We start from the raw sequence: 18,836 nt of genomic DNA on the forward strand, positions 1-18,836 counted from the left end.
GGAAAAAAATTGTGATAATTATCAGGGGATTTTGGAACATTGAATATTTAATGACATTAAGGAATTATTGTTAATTTTTGGTGGGAAAGTAGTATAGCAATTATATATTTTTAAGGAGTCCTTGTCTTTTAGTGATGGTGTGCTGAAATATTTACAGATGAAACTATATGGCATCTATGATTTGCTTAAAAATAATCTGAGTACATGGGGGAAGTGGGTGCGATAAAACAAGACTAACTATGAGTTGATAATTGTCTAAACTGGTTGGTATGTACAAAGGGGTTCATTATACTATTCTACTTTTTGTCAACCTAAAAGAATCAAAATAGTCAGAATCTAATTTACGGAGAGTGCAAAGTGTGAGGACGGCCCACCCAAAAACACCAACTCCAAAGGAATGCAGTCAGTGTTCTGAAGTAGGGAAGTTAAGGAAGGTAAGGTTTCAGTTATACAAGCAGAGACAGAGGAGTTTTTTAGCAGGATTACAACATTTTTCATACAAGGTTGGCACATATTTACAGGAATTTGGTTATAGGGAATGTTTCTTTTTGGGAAGGGTACAGTTAACACTTTTTACAGATAGTGTAATAGTCATGGGTTTTCTGTCACCTGATCTAAGCAAAGCAGGACAAGGAAGAGGAAGTTAATCGATCATAAGGGTCATTAATTAAGAAGGCACGGAGATTTTGTCCTTAACTTGGTTTAATTCTCTCTAGTCATTGTCCTGAACAAGAAAATTAAGAAAGCAAGTTAGTCTATAATCTGAAAAACAAGTTGGAACCATATGTAACTCAGATCACAGTCACATGTCTCTCAGTTCACAATAAGGCAGAGCTGATAATAATCTTACGAAAAAAAATTGGCAAAAGTTAACAACTACCCAAGTGGTTAATTTTCTATCATTTCTGTCATATCAAGAAAAAACTTTAACTTTTAAAAGAATTACCAATATGTCCTTAAAGTGTTTTTTGGGAGATTCAATAGTTTTTAAATTATGTTTATTTTCGTATTTTCCATGTTTGAAATATTCCATAATAAAAGGCTTAGTGGTCTTGTTTTTAATGTTATCTTTCTTTATGCCTGGGCCTGTGAGGAATTTTAGTAATTTCTAGTGAGTATGTCTTAAAGTAAAGGTTGCAAACAGGTGGCTGCTGTGCTGTACATACCCCATAGGAAGGTTTTATTTGGCCAGCACCATGTTTTTTGAAAACATGAATTAGTTACCAACATTTAAAAATAGAGAAATTTCAGGTAATCATCCAGATTTTACATTTCTCTTAAAACCACTGGAGACTCTGGCTACACTGGCCCCCGATCCCTCATGGTGACAACTGGCTAGAGCTGAAGTTTCTGTCCCCTTCAGAGAAGGAAGGCACTCTCTATTTGGCATAGTTCCCAGCTACCTAGCCCTCACAGGCACCAAAGCATGCCACTCCTGCTTTATTGTACTTCCAAGGCTTGTTGACAATAGGAATTAACAATTAACAATAATTAAAAAAAAAAGTGTGCCTGAGTTTAACCAATGTAAACTGTAACTTACATCTGAAGAAAAATAATGATTTAAGAGGTAACATTTCGCCCATCTACAAGGCATTCAGAAGAGACAGGAAAATATCTTATGCAAGACTTGATGCTAATTAGAACATTTCTAGGGTGACAGCGAACCAGCTAGGCTTTAATAGGTACACAACAAATCTAAGTCTACAACAAACAATTTTATTTCATATAAGCTATGGAAATAGAATGCTTTTAAAAAATCAGTCAATTCAAATTAATTCCATCATAAATCGTATTAGGTTTAAGGCATGTGAAAATTCAAGGGAAAGGATTTCTGAAAGACAGATGAAGTCTCATTGTAATCCTTCATTTCTAGCTTCTTACTCCCGTTTAAAAAAAAAAGGAAAACTTTATCTTACAAAATACATTTCAGCTGTCATTTCTCAGGAATCCTTCTCTGATTCACTCTACGTATGACATGCTCTCCCTCCTCATTTTGTGTGGGATTCTCTTATAGCATCTGACCTTCTGTCTTATATTAGTCATCTGTTCATTTATCAATCCCCTTCCTTCTTGTGGAGAATGAAAGTTCCTTAATGGCAGACAATCTGCAGCCACACTCCCCGGGCCTATATCGCAACAACCAGGCAAGCTCTTAAGTACACCTCACATCACTCAGATGGTCAAAGAAGGCCATTTCCTTCTCTAGTTTTAGATTTCAAAAGTAGTTTATTCATTCCTAAACTGAAACACCACTTATTTTGGAGCACGAGTTAAAACAAGCTGCTCACAGCGGGTATTCCAGAGCATGCTTGGTGGGCACCATGTGGGCAGCCTCCCAAATCCTCTTGACCCTGTAGAGGCTTAGGAAAAATCAGAGTCTCTGCAGCCCTTGTTCACTCTCACACGGAAGGCAGCTCAAGTTTTGTATTTTACTGTATGAGTACTTAAAAGAAATCACTTATTTTCAGCATTGATTCCCTGCCTATTTCCAGAAAGTGCCTTCCAGTTGGAGGGCAAAAATCATGGATGTGGACTCTAATTTCTTTCCCTAAAAATAAGACTCAGTTGCCACAATGTACTAGTCTATACCCTAAGTTATTTTAAAGGGATGCAGATTGAACTCTCACAAAGCAACATTTGGGTTTGTTCGTTTTGAGAATTTACGATTTTCTGCCATCATATCAAATTCCATAGTTTTTTTGATTCACAGGTCATTTTTTCAGTATGGTCAAAATACTGGTAAGATGATTCTAGTATCCATCAACAATCAGTTTGCTACCAAAAAGAAAGGCTAAAGACCTAAAAACTATTTTTTTTAAAAAAATTAGTAGTATGATAATATGATCGAACACAGAGAAAGCATGTGTTTAAAATGAATGTTTTTAATTAGTAGACTTACCAATATATCATTCAGAAAATTTGAATGTATAATGCTTCACTTTAATCGGAAGCAAAGGCTTTTTTGAGTTAACCAGCAAGGAATTTGAAACTGTGCTTCCTTGCTTCTTACTAGAGTCTACTCATACTTAGAAAAAAACAAAAAAGCATTGACTTGACTAATTCACTTGAGTGGGGTGCCCCCCCCCCATATATACACACACACACACACACACACACACACACAATTAGGCAGAGCTGATGATAATCTTACAAAATAAAATTGGCAAAAGTTAATAACTACCCAAGTAGTTAATTTTCTATCATTTCTATCATATCAAGAAAAAAACTTTAAACTTTTGAAAGAATTATCCAAACCATTAAAATAAAACTAGAAATAACCCCATTTCTAACAAATATAACTTTTTTTTTTTTTTGGAGACAGAGTCTTACTCTGTTGCCCATGCTGAAGTGCAGTGGCGCTATCTCAGCTCACTGCAATCTCTGTTTCCTGGGTTCAAGCTATCCTCCTGCCTCAGCCTCCTGAGTAGCTGGGACTACAGACACGTGTGACCATGCCTGGCTAATTTTTTTGTATTTTTAGAAGAGATGGAATTTTGTCATGTTTGTCCAGGCTGGTCTCGAACTTCTGACCTCAGGTGATCCACCTGCCTCAGTCTCCCAAAGTGCTGGGATTATAGGCGTGAGTCACCGCACCTGGCCCAACTTTTAGAAAGTATTGATATTTATTTCTAGTTATAAGAGGCATGCATGTTTATTGTAGAAAATTTGGGAACTATAGAAAATATTAAGGGAAAGAAAAAAATTATAGCTCCCATAATGCCATATTAGTATATTTCCATATAAATACATTTCTTTTTTACATTTATATCATACTCTACATATTGTTTTGTAATCTGGTTTTTCACTTAATATACCATGCTTTCTCATTATTTTAATGTACAGTATCATGTTGTATTCCAACACTTAGCCAATTCCCCATTGTTGCACAGTTACATGGCTTCCATTCTTTTTCATTCCAAATAACACTGTGATAAATATCCTTTCACAGAAATCTGTTTGAACATCTCATTGTTTCTTCAGAATAAATCTAGAAATGGAAATGCTGGGTTAAGGATATGAACTTTTTTTAAGACTTATGATGGAAAATGTAATTTAGAAGGGTTTCTTTGGAATTTTACGCTTCTAAAAACAGTGACTGTGTTGAAATGACTAGAGTTATATTCTGGGTGGCTTCTCCATGTGGGAACAGTCCCAACAGTGAGCTCCTGGGTACCCAGTTAGCCTATGAAATCTGGGTGTGAACTGCTCATGCTGCCACGTAAGCCTAAGCGATGGCTCTCTGTCTTGTGTCCTAGCCCTGTTGGCATCCCCTACATCTGTTCCCCTCCCTTGCTAGCCAGCTGAGTCCAGTGCAGGAACAGGTCAGTACCCAGGGTGGCTGTATATCCATTTCTACTTGCTTCTCCACTTTTCTGCACATATGGTCTCCAACATACTTGTGAAACATCTCAATCTGAAAAGACTGGGTGCCATTAAGGAGTAGCTAAATACATTCAAAAGGAATGAAAAAATAATATCAAGCAACACGTCTTCAGTTGCCAGGTTCCATTTTCAGAGGCTCTGTTTCATACTTCCCATCAAAAACAAGTTACAGTTTCACAGCGAAGACGTGAATTACTGATAATTGTGAAAGATGATTTTTTGAGACCCATATTTGACCTTGGGTAATATCATCCAAGCTGCTGGTGTTATACAATTAGTAAGAAAAATAAAGTGCTCTTGAACTATTAGCAACAGCTTCCCTAGCCACCAGCTGAGGTCACAGCAACCTCCCTACTAGCATCCTCTCAAGTCTAGCTAACAATTTTTCCCACGAACAGTAATCACTGGGCCATAAAGAAAGAACTTTTCCCTAAGAGACTATAAAATAAACCTATTTTCATTGAACCTTCCATTAAAAGGACAGAAAGTGTCAAACCAAATCAACATTTTATTCATCTGTTTGGTTTTGGAAAGATTAAAAGTGGGATGTTTATCGGCAAAATAAATGTTTTTTAATCATCCACACGTCAGGTTACTAGTAACGATTCTTCCTGTTTATAAGTAATAATGTGTTTTGACAATACCAGGAAAACAGCAACTGTTCTGGAAAATGTCTACATAAACAACAGAATTGTTACAGTCAAAAGCAAAACAGCATTTAATCTAAGACCTAAATTGTCATGTCGATTTGGTTTAATAAATGTATGAACTTCCACTTCTGCCATAAAGGATTAAGTAATTTGTACTAACTTTCCTCCTTAGGAAAACTAACAAAAACAACAAAAAAAACCTTAGACAAAATAATGAGAAAAAATAACATTTTTTTTTTTTTTTTTGAGGTGGAGTCTTGCTCTGTCGCCTGGACTGGAGTGCAGTGGCCGGATCTCAGCTCACTGCAAGCTCCACCTCCCGGGTTTACGCCATTCTCCTGCCTCAGCCTCCCGAGTAGCTGAGACTACAGGTGCCTGCCACCTCGCCCAGCTAGTTTTTGTATTTTTAGTAGAGACGGGGTTTCACCGTGTTAGCCAGGATGGTCTCGATCTCCTGACCTCGTGATCCGCCCGTCTCGGCCTCCCAAAGTGCTGGGATTACAGGCTTGAGCCACTGCGCCCGGCCTGAAAAAATAACATTTTAAAGGCATTAAAAGAGCTAAAAATGAGTGAGGAATTGCTTGGCAAAGATTCAGAAGATGGAAATTCAGAGAGGTGAATCTGTCATCAAGGCTTCTATTGCCCAGGAGAAATTTACCAAGCAGCGCTTACGACAGTATCACTAAGCCAGGGTATCAACATTGAGAATCCTGGGTTACAGGAGAAGAAAGGAGACTTGCTCCTCATGGGATATCCCTTTGCATCTTTTGATTTTAATATTATGTACAGGTACCACATTCAAACAGAGGAAGATCCAAGAACCATCAATACTATGCACCAAACCAGTTAGTGAATAAGAATAGTAAATTATACATTCCTTAGTGTCACATGGCACATATCTATACTCTATTTTTTCAAAATATAAAGGCTAATGTTATATTGAGATCTATAACATAATAAAATGCACATACTGTTATACTTTATATACTCCATATTTAGGAATCTAAAGATAGGGCTTAGAAATTAACACATATTTTGGTACTATGGAATACAATTCTAAAAATATTAAAAATTTGCTTTTAGTGATCAGTCAATGCCCCTAGAAGGCAACTAACACCTAAATCTCTGATGGTTTAACTTTAAAATTCTGGACCAGTATTCTATTCCATCTACCGCTATAATGGTTTACATTGCAGTTACCAGGATTGCCAAAAATGGATCATGAGTTAAAAAGTTAGAAATTATAATTGGAATAGAATTTTTCATCCTGTAATAGAACCACAGGTTGAGTCTAGATATTCCTTATTTATTTAAAGATAGGCTATATATATATATAATCATACAGGCTCACTAGTGAAACTGACAATGTAATTAACTCTGTGAAATACTTCAGAGACTACAGATGAAATTTTTAAACTTTTTAGCCAATTGAATTCTCCAAGGATGACTGCAATGTGAATTTTTATAAACATTTTCTCATTTTGATACAGAAAATAAGTTCAGGTAGTTTAAGAAAGTGACTTGTAGAGTAGTGCAACCATCACTTCAGCTGAATTGCTGATTTGCACAGCAGGTCCAGTCTGGCTACATAGTTTTTAAAAAATTGAAAGTTAAAAAAAGAAGTTGCTGTGAATAGCAACAATAAAGAGTATAAGGTAGAAAAATGAGGCAATTAAAGGGTTAAGGATTCAGAGTCCAGATGAAATAAAGAATGCAAAGGCAATAACTCTAAGAACAAACACATAAAAGGTCAATAAAGAATATAAATGCCATCTGTTTTCATGTTTCCTAACAGTAATATTGAGGACATCTTATTGTTTCTATGTAACCCAGTGTTCCTTCATTATCTTGTGGTAAACAGCACCCCTCTCCAACTCTCAAGCCGTCCAGCTTAAGTGGAATTGAGTCAAGCTCCAGCTCCAGAGGTAGCTGTCATTCAGAACGGCCCAAACAGTCTCCAGAAATCACCTCTCAATCTATACTACGAATACCATGGTGGATTGTATACTATTTCAATACTTCTCTTATGTGTGGAGATGCAACATAGCACAGGGGTAAAGAGCACAAACTACAGAGCCTGGCTCTTGATCTTAACCTCAGTTCTGCTTCTTATTAACTGTGTGACCTTGGGCAAGACACTTGATCTCTCTCTCAGTTTCCTCATCTGTAAAATGGGAATAACAGAACTCAGTAGGGTTGAAGTTTAAATGAATGAATACATGAAAAGCAATCAGAACATTCCCTGGCACAGGGTAAGTGCTATATAAATGTTAGTTGTTATTATCGTTGTTGTTATGAGGATTAAATGAATAAATGGAAAGTGTTTAGAACAGTGTCTGACGCATAGTAACCCTGTATACATATTATCCATTATTAAAACTACCACTTGTTTCATTCACTCAACAAGTATTTATTACCTCTTCTGTGCCAGGCCAACGTCTTCATTCTAGACAAGCAGTATCCAACAGAAATGTAATGTAAGCCATGTATGTGAGCCAAGTATGTAACTTTAAATTTTCTAGTAGTGACATAAAAATTAAATAAAATTAAATAAATAAAATTACTTTTAGTAAAATATGTTCTTTAATCTCCAAAATATCATTTCAACATATCAATATTAGAAACAAGATATTTTACAGTCTTCATTTCATTCTAAATCTTTGTGATCTGGTATTTTGTATAGTACATTTCAATTCAGACTAGCCACATTTAATGTCTGAAACTAGCTTAGTTTCAGACATTAAAGAAGGTTAGGGAAAGAGGGGAAATGCTATCTTTGTCCTCTACCACATCTTGTTACTAATTATATAATTTTTTTCAATTTTCAAAGTACTTTCACCTTTGTTATTTGAGAGGCACATGCCTTGCCTTGAAGGATTGATTCGATTTTAGCAGGTGGAGAAAGTTCCCTTTGAGAGGAAACACATGAGCAGAGGCAACAAGGCAGGAAAATAAAGGGTCTATTAGGGAAGTAGAAATCAGAGAGCAAAATCTAAGATGTATCAGGAAAGCCCTTAATGCCAGACCAGGGAGGCTGGATGTTGTTTGTCAGGTGGTGGGGAGAAACTGAAGGTTTGTGAGTGAGAGAGGCAAGATTGGATTAAACTAACAGCTGAAGATAGCATGAAATGGAGTATGGAGAAACTAGAGGTAGCTCATTAGGAAATCACTGCATTAAATCTCAGGCAAAAATGATCTAGATAAAGGAATGGAGAGGAAGAGATAGCCTCACAATGTCTGATACTCAGGAGATCCTAGTGTTAGTTTTTTCCTTTGGCAATTGGAGAGATTTCAAGGAATTGTCAAAAAAAATTGTCTATAAAAGTCTCATTCAACCAACCAACAAATATCTGAGCACCTACTACTTGCCAAGAACTATGATAGACCTTGAAGATTATAAAAGACAATAAGGCAGAGAGGATTCCTGACCTCTTACGTCTTATATTTTCTTGAGGGCAAGAGACAAAAATCAATTATCAGGTAGTTTCACAATGTGAATTACTACGAAGAAAATAAATACAGAGATGAGTCGCCAGGGAAGGGCACCCAGAAGTGGTGACAACTAAGCAGAGAGCTAAAGGATAAAATGAGCTGGATGTGCAAGGAGTCAGAGGAGGAGGGTTCCAAGTAGAGAGACAAGCAAGGCAGAGTCCTGGAGATATTAGTAAAATCCGGGGTGTTTAAAAACAGGTGTTTAGTAAAACAGTGTTGCCAGAGCATAAACTGGGTGGGGGTGTTCACAAACTAAAACAACAAAGTTGCCAGAGCATAATCTGGGGGAGAGCGGGAAGTGTGGCCGGAAGTACAGTGAGAGGCGCAATCAAGAAGACAAGTCACCTTGGGCCTGTAGGCCATGACAAGGAACTGGATTTTAAGAGCAATAGGAAATCAGTAAATTTTAGTGTCCAAAAGGTTTTAGGCAAGGAAATGAGATGATCTCCGTTTTAAGATCGATCTTGCTACAGTTTGTAAAACTGCCTAAGGATGGTAAAAGACGGAACCCGAGATTTCAGTTAGAAGGAAACTAGCATACAGCAGGTGAGAGATGATGGTGGCACGGTCTAGATTAAGAAAGGCCCTTGGGAACATTAACGGCCCCGCCCTAATACCTAATATTTTTTTCAGAAATGATCCTTTATGATTGTGCTGCACAAATCCCAAGTGAGGTGAAGGATATTGTCTTGTCCTATTATGAACTTTTCTGGGGAAAATGCTCTCTCCAAAATCAACATAAAATTAGATCTTTGTCACTTCTAAGTATTAGAACATAAAATCTTAACCGACGTTGTTAAACTCAAAATAGATTTCCAGCATGTAATTTTCATTTTCTGGAAGGTGATTAGGAATCTTTCCAAAGAGATGACACATGGCTTGAGAACTGGGGGGGCGGGGGGAGGAGGGGGGAGCCAAAGGAAGCAGTCATTAGGTCTCCACGCTGAAAGAACAGCCAAGTGCAGAGGCCTTGAGATAGGAATGAAATGGCCACGTTCAAGGAACAGAAGCAGCCCAGTGGCTGGAGCAGAGTAAATATCCATGGTATGTGGTCCACATTTAGTGATTGTCCAAGACATGCCTTCTAATTCGTCTATCAACAAAGTGGTCAGAAGCAGTCGCCATCAATAAGCAGAGAAAGGGTCTACAGTTAAATTTACTTTTCAGTTGCCTCACAAAAGGCTAAGAAAAACTCAGTTTCTGGTGAACCCAGATAGAGATGTTCATTTTATTTTTTTATTTTTATTTTTTTTTGAGACGGAGTCTTGCTCTGTCGCCCGGGCTGGAGTGCAGTGGCCGGGTCTCAGCTGCAAGCTCCGCCTCCCGGGTTTACGCCATTCTCCTGCCTCAGCCTCCCGAGTAGCTGGGACTACAGGCGTCCGCCACCTCGCCCGGCTAGTTTTTTGTATTTTTAGTAGAGACGGGGTTTCACCGTGTTAGCCAGGAAGGTCTCCATCTCCTGACCTCGTGATTCGCCCATCTCAGCCTCCCAAAGTGCTGGGATTACAGGCTTGAGCCACCGCGCCCGGCGAGATGTTCATTTTAAAGAGAATGAATATATCTAGGAGGAGCCTGGCAGTATATTCCCAAAGGCGTGACAATAAAGTTCCTTAACGTGTAGTCAGCACCCTCCTACCAAATCTCACAAGCTCAGCACCCTCAAACCTCAACACGTCTGGAAAATTCGGAAGCATTTCCTCCTGTCAGCGGCCCTTCAAGCCACTTCATACAGGACAGCCTCTCCTACCCCGACCTGGAGCCTATCAATCAGCGAGAAAACAGTTTCCCTCCCTGAGCGGTGCGAACCAACTCCGCACGATCAAGTCGGATAGAGGACTAGAAACCGAGGGCTTACAGGGTAGTCCTTAACGTCATGTCCAGTTGCCCGCTTGGCCACCCCCGCCTAACCGGAAGTCGCTGGTGTGACGACGCAAAAACGCCCGTCGGGGGCGCGTCTCTTTCAGCAGCCAATGGGCTCTGCCTACCTTAGTCCTCGTCATCATTTTGACTGATCGCGGCCTGTGACGCTAGAAGGGCGGGGAGCAGAGGGAGATACAGAAGCCGAGAGGGGCGAGGCGCCCGGTCGATCCGAAGCCGGGTAGTAGGAGAAGATGGTTTACATCTCGAACGGTAAGTTGAGAGCGGACTGTGGCTTCGACCGGTGACTTGTAAGATCGGACCCCAGGTTCCTTTCATCGTCGCTCGCCGAATCTTGGATCCGGTGCGCCCCCCGGGCTTAGCGCTCCGCGGCCGGGCGGAGCTGGATGCGAAGTCGCCCCGGCTTGTGGCGCGTCAGCAGATGGTCTCCGAGCCGGCAGTCGGGGGCCGAGGTCCCGCCGGCCTCACGCTGAGTATTAGGAGCCCTGCAACCCCGCCTTCGTATAGCAAGCGCTTGATTGTGGATTTGCGAGGGTGGTCTTTCCTCTCGGGTGTCGGTATCCTTAAAACTAGTAAGGACAACGACGCCGACGCTGTACACGTAGCGCTTGTGCCCTGGGCACTGTTTCAGGTATTTGCTTATCGTCACATTGAATCCTGTTTTACGGGTGGAAACTCTGAGGCGTAGATAGATTAAATAGCTTGCCCAGGATCACAGAGGTAACAGTTAATGGCTGAGTCGGGATTCGAACCCAGGTAGGCTGGCGTCAGCGTCCTTGTTATCTACTTTGCTGCCCCTTTCTACAACGTGTAAAAAGACCGAGCCGACCTAGGATGATAATTAGATGAAAGCTTTGCATAGGCTTTTTCCCCAGTGGAGGGTAGCTAGTCATACATGGAACTTTTTGCTCGAATTTCAAGGGGCACGGGAAGAAGTACTATCTTCCCTTAGGAGCAACTTAATTATTACCGGAATGGAGAATCCGAGAGACTTAATTCTGCGACCTCACAAAGAAGATGACCGAAAAGGAAGGACATGACTGTGTCAGATCAGTGCTAGAGCTGCCTGCCCACCTGTTTGACTCAGGTGAAATTTTTTGGTGCAGCCTTAACAAGGAGTTGTGGATCACTGGAACTAGGTCTTGGTTCTATTTGAGTCATCTGTTTTTCTCCAGAGAGGAGTAAGGTAGTCGATGGGAAGCCTTCTGGCCGAGTGCAGTTTTGCATTTCTTGACTTTTCAAAATCTCCCCTCCTCATCTCCCACTTAAAAATCTTTGAAACAAGTAGATTGATGGACACTACAGAAAAGCAGCAAAATTCCATCTTAGTTTTGGGCGCTTTCAGACTTTGGTCTGTTTTATAGCTTGTTTTATAGCCTTTGTGATATAAGCTTAAGGCTGGAAGCTTTTGTATGAATTATTGAATAATTCCTTGTATTTGTTGTGTCTTACTGTGTTCGCATTATTTCATTTGGTCCACATAAGTAGCCGATTAGGACCCTTTATGGCACTTTAAGAGTTGAGAAACGCAACTGCATTCAAACACTACTTCTATCTGGGGATATTGGTGGAAGGGACATTCTGCCTTCAGAAAGGGAAAGTGGAAAAGCAAGATAGAATCACAGAGGAAGAAATGACAGATTACAATTAGATCCACCTTCTTAGGACTGTATTATCAGCACTTAATGGACAAAATCTTTCTCTTACTGTCAGATGACTTTTTTTTTCCCCCCTCTCAACAATCTTATGTGATGGCTAGCCCTGGAATACTTTTTGTTGGAGAGAGAAAATGTCACATCAGCCAACGAAGCAGAGCTAGTAAGAGGCATAGAACTAAGCCTGTCATCCACCCTCTAAAGTTTTGTAGCCCCTTGCTCTCAGTAGCACAGTGAGAGCTTAGATCCAAGTGGATATCTGAAATTAAGCTGGTCAAGAAGAGAAAAGTAAACCCTCATGGAGTGGGTAGCGGTGAGTGGGGTTAACTCTTGGGATAATGGAAAGGAGAGGTAGTTGACAGTTATTCTTCCCCCCAAATATTCTGACATCTTGATTTGCAAGGTTGAAATGATAGTGTACCAAATTATGTTATAGCTTCTATTAAAGTGGTTTGAAAAATAGATCCAGTTTTGCTTAAGATAAAACTAGAGTCTATTAGAATCAAGAGTATGCAATTACAGTAGTTATTTTAATGAAGAACAAGACAAATTCTCTTTACTACTTAGAGCATACACACTCTTTATAAGAATTTTATAGAAATAACTGATTCCAAAGCCTTGTAAGAGTATGAATAAGCAATCTTTTTATACAGGCAAGAGACTTTGTAAATGAAAATACTCAACACGTTTAGGAATATGGAAGTGGTGTGAGCATTCCTTTATATTCACCCGTCCCATTTGTTTCTTTAAAGTACTTGAATAAAGAGGTATATTTACACCCATGTTGATAGCAGCATTATTCACAGTAGTCAGAAGGTGGAAGCAACTCAAGTGTCCATCGACAGATATGATTGGGTAAACAAAATGTAGTATATACATATAAGGACATATTATTCAACCTTCAGGAAGGAGATTTTGACACATGCTGCAACATGGATGAAATTTGAAGACATGCCAAGTGAAAAGCTGGTCACTAAAGGACAGAAATTGTATGATTCTTCTTTTACGAGGTTCCTAGAGGAGTCAAATTTGTAGGGACAGAAAGTAGAATGGTGGTTGTCAGGAGCTGGGCGGAGAAGGTAATGGGAATCAGGATTTAATGGGTATAGAGTTTCAGCTGGAGAAGATGAAAAAGTTCTAGAGGTGGATGGTGGTGATGGTTGTACATCAATGTAGAATGTACTTAATATCACAGAACTGTACTCTTTAAAATGGTTAACGATTGGTAACCATTGTTACATTTTTAAACCATGATAAATGTTTGTTTTTTATACACACACACACACACACATATATATATAAAACAATTTTTTTTTTTTTTTGAGAGAAGTCTCGCTCTGTCGCCCAGGCTAGGGTGCAGTGGCACAATCTGGGCTCACTGCAACCTCTGCCTCCCGGGTTTGAGCAATTCTCCTGCCTCAGCCTCCTGAGTAACTGGGACTATAGGTGTGTGCCACTATGCCCAGCTAATTTTTTATAGTTTTTAGTAGAGCCGGGGTTTCACTGTGTTAGCTAGGATGGTCTCAATCTTCTGACCTCGTGATCTGCCTGCCTTGGCCTCCCAAAGTGCTGAGATTACAGGCATGAGCCACCGTGCCCCGCCTTTGTTATATATTTATAGAAAGAGAGAAAGTAGTTGAATAGAATGAAGTCACCCGCCAAGTTTATGAACTGTAGTAGACTTTTGACATACTAGAGGAATGTCCCTAGATAATGGAACATTACTCCTCCGAACCTTTCCTTGGAATGATGCTCACTGATTTCTTCTGGTGTTGGCCATTTGGACCAGTGGGCAAGTTGAAACCCAAGTCAGTCATTGTTACCTAACTAAACATGATGCCTCTTGGGTTAGGGATTTGTAGCACTCACTAAAGTTTCTTTAATTCTTATCTGTAGGACAAGTGTTGGACAGCCGGAGTCAGTCTCCATGGAGATTATCTTTGATAACAGATTTCTTCTGGGGAATAGCTGAGTTTGTGGTTTTGTTGTAAGTATAGAAGTGTTCTTAATTGCCCTGATATTTAAGGTGACAGGAGTCCATTGTGTGCATTATGTTAGGTGTCTTAAATAAGCTCAGTTTTCCTGAAACAGTTATCTATTGCAATTTTAAAAATAGCTTTACATAGGGAAATATACTTTAGTGATAAAGCTGCTACCACCAGACATCTTATGAGTATATGTTAATTGGATTGGTAAACTTGACCACGTCTTAACCTTGGTGGTAACTACTTCAACCTATGGCTGTGTCTGTCCATTCTAATGCTAAATGACTGGGCCTCACTTTCTCTCTACTATTCTTGTTTTTGTGTGTGTGTGTGCAACGTTCATTCCATATTATATAACAAGTAAATAAAGGGTTTTATATCCTTTTTTTAAAAAAATTCCAAAGTAGTGAAGTTTTTTATAATGAAGGGTTAGAATTGGTAAAGGAGACAAAAGTTTAAATGTCTTCATAATTGTAAGCAGTTACTAGTTAAATGCACATTTTGGTCTTTTACATGCTGTTTGTTAGAATTGTTCAACAATTAAGAAGTCTTACTTATTCCTAAATTTGAACGTATATATTTGAGTGTCTCATGATCAGAGAACTGTAGGGATGGAAAGATATGGGAGACAGACCCTTTTTCATTGACTTTACTGTCAGTAAATATCTTCATATTGCAAGGGTGGGCATGACTGTGGGAGGTGAGCATCAAAGGAAGTTATCCCAGATAAAGGAAACCACATGAAGGATGAAGAAGTTTGAGTATCAAGCTGTGGTCTTTATGCTTAATTTGATCTTAGCCATGGTTTCGGAAGTTTAATTTTATAGCTGTATATAGCATAAATTAGATGGTGTAGAATGTAAAATGGAAGAGATGGTTCCATAGAAAAATACACCAGGGCACAAGAGAGACCCTAAGTTACCCAATCCAAAACTTACTCTTTTACAAATTTCACCTACTCCATGTTGTTTATAAAAGTACTTTATAAACTCAGTTAAATCCTTCCATATAATTTTACGTATCATTTTTAAAAATTCCATTTAAATGGATTCCCAGGAGCCCTGTGCCTTTGCCACACCACCCTCGGCCCCTCCTTCCCCAAGATGTTAGGTAGACTTTTGCAGGGGAAATGAACGTGAGACACTGTAAAAACCCGATGGCTGATTTAAAGTGGAGGTCAGGGATGACTCTGGTTTCATGCTCTGTCTAGGGGAGTTATTAGCATATAAGAAATACAAGGAAGGGTGGATTTGGTGGACAACATAGCACATTCAGTTTAGACACATGCTTAAGTTCAATGGTGTTGTCCAGCTGGCTGCAAGAAATGTGGTTTAGGAGCTAAGTGGGTTTAGTAATCCTCTCACAGAGATGATAGTTAAAAACCATGGAAATATATTTTAGAATGTTGTCAAAAGTGATACCTTTGTTGTTTTCTGCCCCTTGTTTCAGTTTCAAAACTCTGCTTCAGCAAGATGTGAAAAAAAGAAGAAGCTATGGAAACTCATCTGATTCCAGATATGATGATGGAAGAGGGTACAGCTTTTTAAATTGATAGTAGTTCTTTTTATCTCTTTGTATATCTTAATTAAATTAGATATTTTAGGTAGATAGATTTGTGGAAATTAAGAGTTTAAATCCTGTTTTAGAAAATTAATGCATTACTGTAAAAGGCAAATTGCCTCTGATTTGATAATAATCAGAGTTAATCTGACAAAACTAAAATATACATCAAATATCCCATGGGAAAAGTCTAAATTAGAGGATGAAAACTGATGGCCAACATTAAAATCTGGAGATTTCTTTTTAACATCTGGATTTCCAGTTGCTAATTAAAAACTTAGAAGATCACCAGGCGCCGGTGGCTCACGCCTGTAATCCCAGCACTTTGGGAGGTCGAGGCGGGTGGTCACGTGAGGTCAAGAGATCGAGACCATCCTGACCAACATGGTGAAATCCCATCTCTACTGAAATATAAAAATTAGCTGGGTGTGGTGGTGTGCGCCTGTAGTCCCAGATACCGCAGGAGGCTGAGGCAGGAGAATTGCTTGAACCCAGGAGGTGGAGGTTGCAGTGAGCTGAGATTGTGCCACTGCACTCCAGCCTGGAGACAGAGTGGGACTCCTGTCTCTAAATTAAAAAAAAAAAAAAAAAAAAAAAAGCTTTAAAGATCAAGATCAACTAGCACTGGGCTAGGCTTATGTTTTTACCTGGCAAAAATCAGCTGGAGCTGGGTTTCAGTGGGGCATTACTGGAGGTGCTGTTCAGTTCATCACAATCCTTTCTTGACTCAGTTCCTTGTGTGCATTATGTATCTAGTCCCTTTGTTTTATTTTTGCCTCCTGACCTAAAATGGTAGTTTCTATTTTAAATTGTGTTTTAGGATCACGCGGGTGCTAAAAAAGAAAAGGGTCTAGTTGAGTGTTTTTAAAAGGAGACAAAGTTGTGTCTGTCAAACAGTAGATACTAACTTTTTGTTTTATTAGGCCACCGGGAAACCCTCCCCGAAGAATGGGTAGAATCAATCATCTGCGTGGCCCTAGTCCTCCTCCAATGGCTGGTGGATGAGGAAGGTAACTTCAGATCTGAAATTCTTTTGTAGGATTTTGTTTTGAAAATGCTTCTGTAGTAATGTTTTCTTTAAGAAGTTGCCCAACAGCTTATAATCACTCAGATATTATTTGGAAATATATTTGTTATCTTAACCCTTGAAAAATTCACTGGCCATATTATCAAAATGTCTTTTGAGAAAGGTTTTATAACATTTAATAGGTTGGGCTTTTCACACAGATCCAAATTAATAACCAGTAACTAATTATTGTAACATTTTCTTTCAGGTAAATGTCTGCTCTAAGAAGCAGACAACTGGACATGCGCATTCACAGCAGAAGGAAACCATCAAGAAGTGGAAGGTCGACCATGCTGAGCAGTAGATGAATGTGTCTGTCTAAACAAGGACTGCTCTGTGTCCTCACAGATGAATGAGGTCATGCTAGGAATTCCCTCTGCAGGGAACTGGCCTGACTGACATGCAGTTCCATAAATGCAGATGTTTGTCTCATGACCTTTTTGTATAGTTTATTAAAGTATTAATATAGTTTTAATAAGTAAATATTTTTAGGTTGCAGAGTGGACTCCTCATCTTTATATTCACGAAAAAACAATCTGAAGAAAATAAAAGCCTGTGTATTTAGCACTGTTAGTGTCACCTTTTCAACTTCTGAAATACTGTTCATTGTTAACTTTTTCTCATTTTTAAATCACACTTTATTTCAGTAGTATGCATATCATATCTGTGCTCTTGAATTAATCTTTATCTTTAATATATTTGTCTCATCAATCTTTAATACATTGTGTCTGATTTGCTACCAAATATAATTATCAGGGTATTTATAAAGCCATAGCTAACAAAACTGAGCTACAAAATGGAAATTTACTAAATAGTCTTTAAAATTATGGACTTCGGCCTGGTGTGGTGGCTCACGCCTGTAATCCCAGCACTTCGGGAGGCTGAGGTGGGCGGATCACTAGAGTTCAGGAGTTTGAGACCAGCCTGCAACATCGCGAAACCTAAAATAACAAAAATTAGCCAGGTGTGGTAGTGTGCACCTATAATCCCTGCTACTCAGGAGGCAGAGGCAGGAGAATCGCTTCAACCCGGGAGGTGGAGGTTGCTGTGAGCATGCCACTGCACTCCTGCCTAGGTGACAGAGTGAGACCCTATCTCAAAAATAAATAAATAAATAAATAAAATGGGCTTCCATGCTATCTTGTCAAATTTGCACTCTATAGTGTCGCTCAATATACTGCCTACTGGCTTTAAACTCCATCTGAATACTGGTAACTTTCACTTTCTTTCACTAGAGTGGAAGCTCTGAGACTAGGAATTTTGTTGTCTTTACCCCAGTCCTTTGAATAGTGACTATATGTAAAATAGTCATGTAGTACTTACTGGAAATAAATATTTATTGGAAAAACGAATACAGATAACTCTACTTCTAGTGTTTAATAGGCTTTGAAACCAAGTGTTCAGGTGAAAGCCTTTTTTATATTGATTTATCAGCATTTATTCAACCCTGTTTGTCAGGAAATGGGATGTTGTGGCATAAGATACCAGTGTTCAGGATAAAGAAGCAATTACAATGCAGCTTTCAGGATAAGGATAACAGTTTGCTGGCCACTTCAGTTATGTGTCAGACTTTTTTTTTTATTTTTGAGACAGGGTCTCACTCTTATCCAGGCTGGAGTACAGTGGCTGCTCACCACAGCCTTGACCTTTTGGGCTCAAGTGATCTCCCGCTATGGCCTCCCTAAATGCTGGGATTACACGTGTGAGCCACAATGTCCAGCCTGTAAATTTTTACAAATTTTACATTCTGTCAAAGGGATATATATATATAATGTATACATATATACAAAGTGAGGTAAATGTATAATGACATTTTCATTATACAGACACATGCAAGGGTTCAGTAAAGTTTGGCAGCTTCCTAGATTGTATTGCCAGTGAATGGCAGAGGCATTATTAAACCTCCACTTTATAGTGGGGAGACCATGGCAGAGTCTCAGTAGGTGGTTGATTGTTGCTACTGATGGCTTTTCCTGAGCATGTGAACCATGGGCCTCTTCTGTCTCCTAGCACTGCTGCTGCAGGACTTGTTCCTCGGGTCTTATCCCAGAGTCCTGGCTGCATTTGACATTCAGGTGTTCTTTGCACTTCAGACAGAGTGTAAAACACAGGTTCTTGAGTACTTGTGCTTAACTCTTGTCTTTGCTACTCAATAGCTTATGATCTT

The 18,836-nt window shown here is 39.2% G+C and overlaps 1 protein-coding gene across 2 annotated transcripts; it reads left to right on the top strand.

The window, feature by feature from the left end:
• Positions 1 to 10,412: 10,412 nt before the first annotated feature.
• SELENOK (selenoprotein K) lies at positions 10,413 to 18,017 on the top strand. 2 transcript variants are annotated; one of them, XM_023189552.2, is made up of 5 exons: positions 10,413 to 10,655; positions 13,955 to 14,045; positions 15,493 to 15,576; positions 16,527 to 16,613; positions 16,878 to 18,017. In XM_023189552.2, the coding sequence occupies exons 1-4, from the start codon at positions 10,637 to 10,639 to the stop codon at positions 16,606 to 16,608; spliced, it is 276 nt and encodes a 91-aa protein (XP_023045320.1). In that variant the 5' UTR covers positions 10,413 to 10,636; the 3' UTR covers positions 16,609 to 16,613; positions 16,878 to 18,017. The 2 variants fall into 2 exon arrangements, with proteins under 2 accessions (XP_023045320.1, XP_023045319.1); XM_023189551.2 differs by lacking the exon at positions 16,878 to 18,017 and having other exon boundaries at positions 16,527 to 16,617.
• Positions 18,018 to 18,836: the final 819 nt, after the last annotated feature.

This window comes from Piliocolobus tephrosceles, chromosome 2, assembly GCF_002776525.5.
Source record: "Piliocolobus tephrosceles isolate RC106 chromosome 2, ASM277652v3, whole genome shotgun sequence".
Taxonomy (NCBI): Eukaryota; Metazoa; Chordata; class Mammalia; order Primates; family Cercopithecidae; genus Piliocolobus; species Piliocolobus tephrosceles.

Coding starts and splice junctions, on each gene's coding strand:
- SELENOK (XM_023189552.2), top strand. Junction 14,046..15,492: donor GCTGAGTTTGTGGTTTTGTT/GTAAGTATAGAA, acceptor CCCTTGTTTCAG/TTTCAAAACTCTGCTTCAGC. Junction 15,577..16,526: donor AGATATGATGATGGAAGAGG/GTACAGCTTTTT, acceptor TTGTTTTATTAG/GCCACCGGGAAACCCTCCCC.